Source organism: Octopus sinensis, linkage group LG2 (assembly GCF_006345805.1).
Source record: "Octopus sinensis linkage group LG2, ASM634580v1, whole genome shotgun sequence".
Lineage (NCBI taxonomy): Eukaryota > Metazoa > Mollusca > Cephalopoda > Octopoda > Octopodidae > Octopus > Octopus sinensis.
Window position 1 is genome coordinate 207,437,315 of NC_042998.1, and position 12,479 is coordinate 207,449,793.

The 12,479-nt window shown below is 41.1% G+C and overlaps 1 protein-coding gene across 3 annotated transcripts in view; it reads right to left on the bottom strand.

The window, feature by feature from the left end:
- Positions 1-8,254, bottom strand: part of LOC115227544 (fatty acid synthase-like) — a 39,517-nt gene extending 31,263 nt beyond the window's left edge. For 2 of the 3 annotated variants that reach the window (XM_036500814.1, XM_036500813.1), the window contains exons 1-4: positions 8,215-8,254; positions 6,088-6,267; positions 5,279-5,424; positions 295-397 (exon numbers count right to left, since the gene is read on the bottom strand). In XM_036500814.1, the coding sequence (XP_036356707.1) occupies positions 295-397; positions 5,279-5,416 (241 nt within the window). In that variant the 5' untranslated portion in view covers positions 5,417-5,424; positions 6,088-6,267; positions 8,215-8,254. Of the gene's footprint in view, positions 1-294; positions 398-5,278; positions 5,425-6,087; positions 6,268-8,214 lie in introns of those variants that run through there. The other variant, XM_036500815.1, reaches the window with a different exon arrangement.
- Between the last annotated feature and the right edge of the window lie 4,225 nt (positions 8,255-12,479).

The window sequence follows — 12,479 nt, forward strand, 5'->3', positions numbered from 1 at the left end:
CGGTGTCCGTTTCCTGGCTTCTGTGATCACATGTATGGCCATGGGAAAATATTACCTGGCTTGCGAACGGGTGAGGGTAGCCGATAGGAAGGGCATCCGATTGTAGAAAATTCGCATCATTAAATTCTGTCTGACTAATGCAAGCATGGAAAAACAGACGTTAAAACTATGATGACGATATTAAATAAAAATGAATAGTTTTGATAGAATTGAAGAAACATTTGTGGAATACGAGTTGGTTCCTTTTTGCTGGATCCTGATGTATGCAATCTGATATAAAGAGGGATACTTAACCCATAAGTAAGGCTGTACTCAACAAGAGTCTCTCCCTAAATGTTGAATAAACCTCGGATAATAATTCTGTCAGGGATGTTCCGTAACCCAGAGAATTCAAAATCTGAAGAAAAAAAAAAGAACAATTTAAGGATTTCTTTATTACCCACAAGGGGCTAACGTAGAGGGGGACAATACATCATGATTTGGGGTCACGAGAAACGGATGAAATTTACATAAAAATGATCTTTAAGAATTTTACATAAAATCGAAAACAAAATCGAGGAAATCGAATGAAACACAAATTTTTAAATTTTTAATTTTTTTTTTACAGCACAACAAAAATGACACATGAAGTGGGAACACCAGAATTGCCGACCCCACGAGCCCTGTTTTCCCCACTGAAACTCGGCAGCCAACTCATAGCGAGCTCATGTGGCCACTTTCACTCGCAGCAATCGTGCCACACGTTTCCATCTTTTCTCAACTTAGACAGACACCTTTTCTCTATCTCCAAAAAAAACAATTTAAGGATTCTTTATTACCCACAAGGGGCTAACGTAGAGGGGGACAATACATCATGATTTGGGGTCACGAGAAACGGATGAAATTTACATAAAAATGATCTTTAAGAATTTTACATAAAATCGAAAACAAAATCGAGGAAATCGAATGAAACACAAATTTTTAAATTTTTAATTTTTTTTTTTACAGCACAACAAAAATGACACATGAAGTGGGAACACCAGGATTGCCGACCCCACGAGCCCTGTTTTCCCCACTGAAACTCGGCAGCCAACTCATAGCGAGCTCATGTGGCCACTTTCACTCGCAGCAATCGTGCCACACGTTTCCATCTTTTCTCAAACTTAGACAGACACCTTTTCTCTATCTCCAAAAAAAGAACAATTTAAGGATGAGGAAATTAAAACAAAAAAAAAAGGCTCATAAAACCCACAATTGTGGTGGAGGCAGAAATGGTCTAATGCAGTGGTTCTCAAACCGGGGTGCACATGACCCTTGTGGGGTCCGTTTAGGATTTTGTTAAAGTTTGTCCCATAAATCGGTAATACTTCCACAATACACAAAATATTTTCATGTTTTCATACAATTTCTAAAACTATTTAATTATAAAAATACAATAGGCGCAGGAGTGGCTGTGTGGTAAGTAGCTTGTTTACCAGCCATATGGTTCCGGGTTCGGTCCCACTGCGTGGCACCTTGGGCAAGTGTCTTCTACTATAGCCTCGGGCCGACCAAAGCCCTGTGAGTGGATTTGGTAGACGGAAACTGAAAGAAGCCTGTCGTATATATATATATATATATATATATATATATATATATATATATATATATATGTATATATATGTATATATGTGTGTGTGTGTGTGGTGTGTGTGTGTTGGTGTGTGTGTGTGTGTGTGTGTTGTGTGTGTGTGTGTGTGTGTGTTGTGTGTGTGTGGTGTGTGTGTGTCCCCCTAGCATTGCTTGACAACTGATGCTTGTGTGTTTACGTCCCCGTCACTTAGCGGTTCGGCAAAAGAGACCGATAGAATAAGTACTGGGCTTACAAAAGAATAAGTCCCGGGATCGAGTTGCTCGATTAAAGGCGGTGCTCCAGCATGGCCGCAGTCAAATGACTGAAACAAGTAAAAGAGTAATGGAATGTAAATCAAATGGCTATGGAAGTCCAATAAGGGGGAAACAGGGATCAAAGAAGTCCATGGTTAAAAAAAGGTGGAGATCCACTGGTCTAACGAAACGTTTTCAGGCCTTCTACAAAGCGTCTTTCAAACTTTAAGGGGGAAAAGGTTGCTTTTGGTATTGAGATGATTACAGATATTCAGGGGCGCTCTGGACATTCGTTTGGTGTTATTAAGATCGTTCGCCTCGCCTCAAGGCGAAAATCTTTTTGCATGGTGAATAGTTGTGAAAAGGATTCTTTACTGGTCGAATATGTCCCACACCTACTCTTTCTTTTTTTTTACTCTTTTTACTTGTTTCAGTCACTTGACTGCGGCCATGTTGGAGCACCGCCTTTAATCGAGCAAACTCGACCCCGGGACTTATTCTTTTGTAAGCCCAGTACTTATTCTATCGGTCTTCTCTTTTGCCGAACCGCTAAGTAACGGGGACATAAACACACCAGCATCAAACAATGCTAGGGGGACAAACACAGACACACACACACATATATATATACATATATACGACAGGCTTCTTTCAGTTTCCGTCTACCAAATCCACTCACAAGGCTTTGGTCGGCCCGAGGCTATAGTAGAAGACACTTGCCCAAGGTGCCACGCAGTGGGACTGAACCCGGAACCATGTGGTTGGTAAACAAGCTACTTACCACACAGCCACTCCTGCGCCTGAACAAAGTTTGTTTATTTTACATGACTGCTTCGAGCGCCACCCATGTATTTGGTCCAAATGTTTGAAAATGGTTGCAAATATACAAAGATTGAAGTGGCGGTGTTGGGCGGGATTCGTGACAGACGAACTCTAGACAAAAATTTCGCTGCGGGCTAGCTATGAAGTTGGTCAACAGGAAAACAAAAGGATCTTTTCGGTTTGACCGGCAGTTTTTTCTAGCGGTGTTATATGAAATTGTCACCCATAATTATGACCCTAGTATCGATCTATTGCATTTCAATCTGTTTTAGGGTTAGAGTTAGGTATAGGGGTGGGGGGGAAGGGTATATTTTTTTCTTCAGAAATGTAAATAAACCCAATCTGTTTCTTAAACGAGGGACATATTCATACGGCACAGAATGTTTTTCACCTCAATAGACGTCATTGATTGGTTGAAATTGCAGAAATTGAAGAAAAAACAACAAACTATATAATTTTCTCAATAAAGCCAAGAGAAAAAGATGTTTTATAAATACATTCTACCACTATACGAAGTTTAAATTTTTTTGGTTACATGGAAATTATTTTAAAAAACTGCCGGTCAAACCGAAAAGATCCCAAAAGGGGCTTCTGGTAGGAGAAGCGAAACAAAAGAATGTCAAAAGTGAGTGTGAAACGAATCCGAATGAACTAAACAGAAACAACTGGCGACTTAAGCCCCGACGTACGTAACGTAATGGCAATGGAATGGAAGCACTCCGTCGGTTACGACGATGAGGGTTCCGGTTGATCCGAATCAACGGAACAGCCTGCTCGTGAAATTAACGTGTAAGTGGCTGAGCACTCCACAGACATGTGTACACTTAACGTAGTTCTCGGGGATATTCAGCGTGACACAGAGAGTGACAAGGCCGGCCCTTTGAAATACAGGTACAACAGGAAGTAAGAGTGAGAGAAAGTTGTGGTGAAAGAGTACGGCAGGGATCACCACCATCCCCTGCCGGAGCGTCGTAGAGCTTTTAGGTGTTTTCGCTCAATAAATACTCATAACGCCCGGTCTGGGAATCGAAACCGCGATCCTATGACCGCGAGTCCGCTGCCCTAACCACTAGGCCATTGCGCCTCCCCGTAACGTAATAAACCTTTGATAAATGTATTCTCGTCTCCATTTTGTTAGCGTATAGCTTAGAGCTATTACGGGAAGATTCCAGACTTACAAGCAATGTCTGTTTAGTTGAATAGTTTAAACTGGTTGAAAATAAAGTTAGTGCAAAGCTAAAATTTAAACTAATCAGCGATATTATTATTATGAATCCAAGATTATTACTATAAATGTTTATTAATCAATATGTTCCTTTTAAGGCTGAACGTTTGTCAACATGTCAAAACATTTTACTATTTATAAGAGATGACAGGTGGAAAAGCGTAGATGTTTTAGAGTAAATATTTTTCTGTTTGAATTGCTTCACAATCGTTTCTATTTTTATTTAGCCCTAGGACTCATAAGGCCAGTTACCTGGTTTTTATGACGTATGAATGACAGACAGCAGCAACAGAGCAGGTCATCACGGCGCTATTAAGGAAAACGCCCTAGAACTCTTTCTTCGGTCCCTTTAGCGCATGCGCATGAGGGAACTTCCTTATGCCTTTCCAGAAGGTTCTAGAAGGTTCCAACCCCGCACATGCGCACTGAAGAAGGACGTTCCGCACACGCACACTGGAATATGACGTCACTACACGTACCTCTTGAACGGGTCGCCCATCCGGTGAAAGCTCTCAAACCAACAATTTTGAAAGGTGGGAGGGGGGAATCGATTATATCGATCTCACTACTTCAGTAATATTTTATTCTATCGACTTCGAAAAGAATGAAAGTTGATTTCGGCGAGGTTTGAACTGAAAGCGTAAAGAGCCGAAAGAAATGCCGCAAAGCATTTTGTCCGGCACATTAACGATTCTGCCAGCTTGCCGTTTCACTACAATATTTAGATAAACAATCTCCAGAGAGAATTGAACGAAGACATACTGCAAAACATTAACCGTTGATAATTCACTTTTTTTATTCTGTGACCCATCAATAAAACCCTATTTTTAGGTGCCGTGTAGGACAAGCGATCACAGGTCACTAACGAGCCTGACGTGGACATCATTCCGCTTTCATGAATCTTTGTATCTTCGTCATGGTTTGGTTTTGCGAACAAAGAGAACTGAAGCGAGAATTTATGAAGTCGACATTGAATACGGTCTTTGAAATATTGACTAGCAGTATCGCCCGGCGTTGCTCGGATTTGTAAGGGAAATAACTATATAAGCATTTTTAGAGAGTTATAGCCAAAAAATAGCAAAAAAATGCATTAAAAATGGAAAAAAAAGTATGGTAAATTTTTTTTAAATCGTTGACATTTTTAGAGAGTTACTTCCCTTATATAATAGCGAAAAAATGCATTAAAATGGAAAAAAATGGTAAATTTTTTTTTAAATCGTAGACTCATCGTAGACGCGCGCTAATACCCAGAAGGGCTCGATATGAATCACGACTATAAGATACCCGCTTTTGGTTAAACTGCACCGCAAAATGTGGGAGTAGTTACGAATCTAAATCGTAGGAGACAGACACACAACTTCACTTTTATATATAAAGATAACGAACCGTGTCGTATCTTTCAAAAGACTGTTGAAAATAATGGAAATTCAATAAATCTTTGTTGACCATATCTATATTCATGAAGAGGCCATCGTGGAAAACCAGCCAAACTGGGACTATTCTCTTTTCAGTTGTCGTTCTCATTTTAATTTCTGGAAAGAAAAAATAAATGAAATAGAAATGTCAGGTCGGTGTACAAATTTCATTCGTTCATAATTTGGTTCAAAAACACTATATTACTAATGCACGACCCGTTGTTTTATGCCCGTTATAAGTAATATTTTGTTTCATTGAGATATACTCTTTACTCTTTTACTCTTTTACTTGTTTCAGTCATTTGACTGCGGCCATGCTGGAGCACCGCCTTTAGTCGAGCAAATCGACCCCGGGACTTATTCTTTGTAAGCCCAGTACTTATTCTATCGGTCTCTTTTGCCGAACCGCTAAGTGACGGGAACGTAAGCACACCAGCATCGGTTGTCAAGCAATGCTAGGGGGACAAACACAGACACACAAACACATACACATATATATATGTATACATATATACGACAGGCTTCTTTCAGTTTCCGTCTACCAAATCCACTCACAAGGCATTGGTCGGCCCGGGGCTATAGCAGAAGACACTTGCCCAAGATGCCACGCAGTGGGACTGAACCCGGAACCATGTGGTTGGTTAGCAAGCTACTTACCACACAGCCACTCCTGCGCCTATATATGTTCAAGAATTAAATAAAAGAATGTAAAACCTATATTTAGCCAAAAGAAACACTGCTTTTCAAGTGATAACAATACGGGACATGAGGTTCACTTACCGTTTGAAAAAACGCTGATATAGGCTGCGTGTGCGTCTTGACTAGGTTGGCTGAAGAAACTTGAAGACAGGAAAGTGAGCACCTCTGGACGTCGAGCATTGACTGCAGTGAAGTCGAACAGTTTATTATATTGGTTATTGTCTTGGATATACAGAGGGATCAGAACCGCATTAGAAAGTTCTGGAAAGAAAAGTTATTGTTTCATTTATATAAGAAGTAGTTGGGACTAAAATAAAGCAAAAAGTAAACTAATTCGAGTTAAACATGTAATAAAGAAAGGAAAAAATTAGCTTAGTTGAGTAGGGCAAGGAAGATAACTCTTCCTTGAACCGAAGCGTACAGTTAATCATTAAAAGCTACGAATGTAATCTTTGAAAAATAAAGTTATGACATTGTTAGCCTTCACTGTTTCTCGTGTAGAAGAGGTCCCTGAGTATTTCCCTTTCAGTCATTCTCTCACCGATATTTACTCGAAAGTACATAAATATTCTACATGAGGTACTGAAAGGCTGGGTCTATTGGTTTACCCGTGGGTATTCACGGATAAACTTAGATATGTTTCGACCAAAGATTGGTCCAGGCCATGTCTTTGGACCAAACTTAATAGCACCACTTGATAAAAAATTCTTTTTACAGAACGACTCTTTACCTCCGACGGGACTTGAACCCACAATCCCCGGCTTAGGAGGCCGGTACCTTATCCATTGGGCCATGGGAGCTTCATGATACCCTTGGAAAATCTACTAGTGAGAAATATTCGGCTTTTATAGAGTTTGCTCGGGCACTGAATGGAGGACATCTCTTTTGTATTTGGTTTGTGACAGGTTTTGTATCTTAGGAGGGTCATTACGCCAATAGTAAACTGGCTCCAATTATTATTATTATTATTATTATTATTATTATTATCAAGACGGCGAGCTGGCAGAATCGTTACCATGCCGGAAAAAATGCTTAGCAGCATTTCTTCGGACTTTACTTCCCTGTGTTCAAATGCCACCGGGGTCGACTTTATATTTCATGCTTTCGGGGACGATAAAACACATATCAGTTGATCACTGGATTCGATGTAATCGACTTACCCACCTCCCTCGAAAATGCTGGCCTCGTGTCAAAATTTGTACCTAGAATTATTAAAGCGGCGAACTGGCAAAACCGTTAGCACCATGGACAAAATACTTTCGTCCGTCATTACGTTCCGAGTTCAAACTCCGCCACGGTCGGCTTTGTCTTTCATACTTTCGGATTCGATAAAATAAATGCCAGTCAAGTACTGGGGCCACTGTAATCGACTTATCTCCTTCACCAAAATGTGTCTACAGTAGAAAGGATTAAGACAGTAAGCCGGCAGAATCTGCTTTTTTTTCCTATTGGAGAGAAGATTAAAACGGCGAGCGAGCAGAAACGTTACCGAGCAGGACAAAATTAATTTACCCCTTCCATTAAAACTGCTGGCCTTGTGCCAAAATTTGAAACCATTTTATCATTAGTCAACTAGTTAACCATTTAATCAATTAACAGGAGTAGATAGCGCATGTTCGCCCCTGGTGGCGACGAAAGGACTGACAAACCTAGCTGATTGATTGATGAACCAAACAATCGATTAGTTAACTGGCCAAATGGTTTACTAATTGACAAAGGTCGACTTTGCCTTTCATCCTTTCAGGGTCGATAAATTAAGAACCAGTTATGCACTGAGGTCGATGTAATCGACTTAATCCGTTTGTCTGTCCTTGTTTGTCCCCTCTATGTTTAGCCTCTTGTGGGTAGTAAAGAAATAGGTTTACTAATTGACAAAATCATAAAGAGAACCGGTGCGTGTGTTTATTATTGGCAAAATGACTCTACCGAGATATAACAAAGGCGTTCTTTGTAATTAAATAAATAGGCATACAATTATAAATGCTAAATTGAGTTGATAATCTTAAAGAAATCTTTAGAATAAAAGCAAAACTTATGTCGAAAGTAGTGTCGAATTTATTAAATTCGTTTAGCCTAGTATTAAATTTGATCCACTGAAGTGGATCCAGTGAAGGAAGATTTCCCATGCGCAAGAAAATTTACCTTCACTTGAGTAAGCCTCCAGGTGAAACTTAAAATCCTAATCAAACGAATTAGAAATACAGTTACCGGCGAATTTTTCTGCTCTTCAAAGGATGTTATCTTTATATATAAAAGTCAAGTTGTGTGTCTGTCTACTACGATTTAGATTCCTAACTACTCCCACATTTTGCGGTGCAGTGTAACCAAAACCGGGTATCTTATAGTCGGGATTCATATCGAGCCCTTCTGGGTATTAGCGCGCGTCTACGATGAGTCTACGATTTAAAAAAAATTTTCCATAATTTTTTCCCATTTTTAATGCATTTTTTGCTATTATATAAGGGAAGTAACTAAAAATGTATTATTAAATCTCAATGTAAAAAGCTACAGTAACACCCCCCCTTTGAGGTTAGCCATATTGAGATGGCTATTATACTTTACATCTCTAAAAATGCTTATATAGTTATTTCCCTTACAAACCCGAGCAACGCCGGGCGATACTGCTAGTCCTTTATATATATTGTTCAGCATTTACGTGTTGAAAGAATAATTTCTCTTTCTACTTCTTCTACAATAAAGTCCAACGCTTCAAAAACAAACTTGTTCGTTTACCTATGACGTAATCCATAGTTTCTATTTAGGATTTAATACGTGGATAATTTGAATTCGTGTTCAGCAGACCACCATCCGACCGTGGCCGTTGCCAGCCTCGCCTGGCCGCCGTGCCGGTGGCACGTAAAAAGCACCATCCGACCGTGGCCGTTTGCCAGCCTCGCCTGGCCTCCGTGCCGGTGGCACGTAAAAAGCACCATCCGACCGTGGCCGTTTGCCAGCCTCGCCTGGCCTCCGTGCCGGTGGCACGTAAAAAGCACCATCCGACCGTGGCCGTTTGCCAGCCTCGCCTGGCACCTGTGCTGGTGGCACGTAAAAAGCACTCACTACACTCATGGAGTGGTTGTCGTTAGGAAGGGCATCCAGCTGTAGAAACACTGCCAGATCAGACTGGACCTTGGTGCAGCCTTCTGGCTCCCCAGACCCCAGTTGAACCGTCCAACCCATGCTAGCATGGAAAGCGGACGTTAAACGATGATGATGATATACTCGTGACTATATCAGGGGTTCTCAATCTTTTTAATATCTGGGCCAGATACAAAACTTGGGGGTTTTTTTTTGGCAGCCCCCTAGAAGAAATCCATGTCAGAGACAAGCTTATATTTAGATATGAATTTGTCCGGAAGGATACTCGAGGGCCGCAGTTGTGAACCGCTGCTATATACATTTCATACAGGCACAGGTGAAATCGAACTCGATCGAAGTAAACGACCTGTCGATGTTTCCAGGAAATACAGTGAAAGTATCAACAGCTAATTGCTCTAATTCCCTTGAATGGAGAGGGAGAGAGATGAAGAGAGAGAGAGAGGAGATAGAAGAGAGAGAGAGAGAGATGAAAAGAGAGAGAGGATAGAGAAAAGAGAGAGAGAGAGAGATGAAAAGAGAGTGAGAGAGAGATGAATAGAGAGAGAGAGAAGAGAGATAGAGAAGAGAGAGAGAGAAGAGAGAGAGAGAGAAGATGAAGGAGAGAGAAGAGATGAAGAGAGAGGAGAAGGAGTGAAGAGAGAGGAGAGAGAGATGAAGAGAGAGAGATAGCTGAAGAGAGAGAGAGAGAGAGAGAGAAAAGAGAGAGGAAGAGAGAAGAGAGGGAAGAGAGAGAGGAGGGAAAGAGGGAAGATAGAGAGAGAGGGAAAATAAGAGAGGAAGATGAAAAGAGAGAGAGAGAGATAGGAAAAGAGAGAGAGAGAGATTAAGAGGAGAGAGAGGAGAGAGAGAGAGAGGAGAGAGAAAGAGAGAGAGAGGGAGAGAGGAGAAGAGAGAGAGAAATGTAAAGAGAAGAGAGAGATAGAGAGAGAGAAAGAGAGAAAGAGAGAGAGAGAAGGAAAGAGAGAGAGAGAGAGAGAGAGAGAGGAAAGAGAGAGAGAGAGAGAAAGAGAGAGAGAGAGAAGAGAGAGAGGAAAAAGATAGAGAGAGAGAGAGAAGAGAGGAGAGAGAGAGGAAAAGAGAGAGAGAGAGAGAGGAAAAGAGAGAGAGAGAAGAGAGGAAAGAAGAGAGAGAGAGAGAAAGAGCGAGAGGAAAAGAGAGAGAGAGAGGAGAAGCGAGGGAAAAAGAGAGAGAGAGAGAGAAAACAAGAAGGAGAGAGGAGAGAGAGAAAAAAGAGAGAGAGAGAGAGAGGAGAAAGAGAGAGAGAGAAGAGAGAGGAAAAGAAAGAGAGAGAGAGAAGAGAGAGAGAGGAAAAGAGAGAGAGAGAGAGAGAGAGAGAGAGGAGAAAGAGAGAGAGATAGAGAGAGAGAGATAGGAAAAGAGAGAGATAGAGGAGAAGAGAGAGAGGAAAAAGAGAGAGAGAGAGAGAGAGAGGAAAAGAGAGAGAGGAGAGAGAGAGAGGAAAAGAGAGAGAAGCGAGGGAAAAAGAGAGAGAGAGAAGAGAAGAGCGAGAGGAAAGAGAGAGAGAGAGAGAGAGAAAAAGAGAGAGAGAGAGAGAGAGAAAAAGAGAGAGAGAGAAGAGAGAAAAGAGAGAGAGAGAGAAGAGAAAAAGAGAGAGAGAGAGAGAGAGAAAAAGAGAGAGAGAGAGAGAGAGAGAGAGAAAAAGAGAGAGAGAGAGAGAGAAAAAGAGAGAGAGAGAGAGAGAAAAAGAAGAGAGAGAGAGAGAGAGAAAAAGAGAGAGAGAGAGAGAGAGAGAGAAAAAGAGAGAGAGAGAGAGAAGAGAGAAAAAGAGAGAGAAGAGAGAGCGATAGAAAAGAAGGAAAGAGAGAGAGAGGAGAGTCAGGAAAATATAGAGAAGAGAGAGAGAGGAAATAGAAAGAGAGAGAGAAAAAGAGAGATAAGAAAGAAGATAAAGAGAGTAGATTAAAATAGAGAAGATATTAGGAAAAGAGAGAGAGAAGATATTAAGAGATAGAGAGAGAGATGAGAGAGGATCAAGAGAAGAAAAGAGAGAAAGGAAAAGAGAGAGAATATAGATATAGATAAAAGAGAAATGAAGAGGAAAAGAGGAAAGAAAGAGAGACAAACAGACAGATTACTAATTATATAAGAAGATAATTCAACATTAAAAACCAAAAAAAGAACAATTCATCTTTTCGGAATCTTTTCACATTCGTTGGATAATCATCACACGACGGAGACCAATGGTACCCCATACCCACGCCCCAGCCACCCTACTGGTAAACCCAAACCAAACCCCCCAGAACCACCCAAGGTAAACCCCTAATACCGCCCCCCCAGTCACAAAAAAACCACCCGAATCCCCTAAAAAATTGAATTCGGTTTGTACCCAATTTTTCCACCTGTAATAGTTACGTGAACAAGTTGTATTTTTTAATACGTATAGAAAGAGTTTAGAGAGAGAGAGAGAAGAGAAGAGAGAAGAGAGAGAGAGAGAGAGAGAGAGAGAGAGAGAGAGAGAGAGAGAGAAGAGATAGAGAAAAGGAGAGAGAGAGAGAGAGAGAGATAATGAACTGAAAGCAATCTGGCGTTTTCCCGAATAAATTAACGATTCAAATGAAACTATTTTATTTAATGGTCGAATCTTTCATAGGATGAAAGATCCTTTTCTGGTTTAGGATATGAAGGACATCAAAGACAAAATGGCACCCAGTCCTAACAACTGGTAAGATTATACTATGTGGAAGCACTCCGTCGGTTACGACGACGAGGGTTCCGGTTGATCCGAATCAACGGAACAGCCTGCTCGTGAACTTAACGTGTAATTGGCTGAGCACTCCACAGACACGTGTACCCTTAACGTAGTTCTTGGGATATTCAGCGTGACACAGAGAGTGACAATGCCGGCCCTTTGACTTACAGGTACAAAACAGAACAGGAGTAAGAGTGAGAGATTTGTGGTGAAAAGTACACAGGGATCACCACCATCCCCTGCCGGAGCCTCGTGGAGCTTTAGGTGTTTTCACTCAATAAACACTCACAACGCCCGGTCTGGGAATCGAAACCGCGATCCTATGACCGCGAGTCCGCTGCCCTAACCACTGGGCCATTGCGCTTCCACAAGATTATACTATATTACCCGCCTCACGAAACGGGTGTAATCTCCGACTGGTGGACTTTCTGAATTGCTATCAATGCACTATGGGGAAGTAAAACGGCAAGGAACTGGATGGCTGCTTCCTCCTGTGAAACAAGATTTTGTCCAAACATCTTTTGTTTTCATTTGCTCCCGCCGCCGCCATTTCGTGCCCTTTCCCGCTGAATCTTTTCTACAAGTATTTCCATGGTCGCTGTTCTGATGATCTTTCTGGTTAAATATAATCTTCGTCTATATTTAAGAAATGAGGAATTATGTA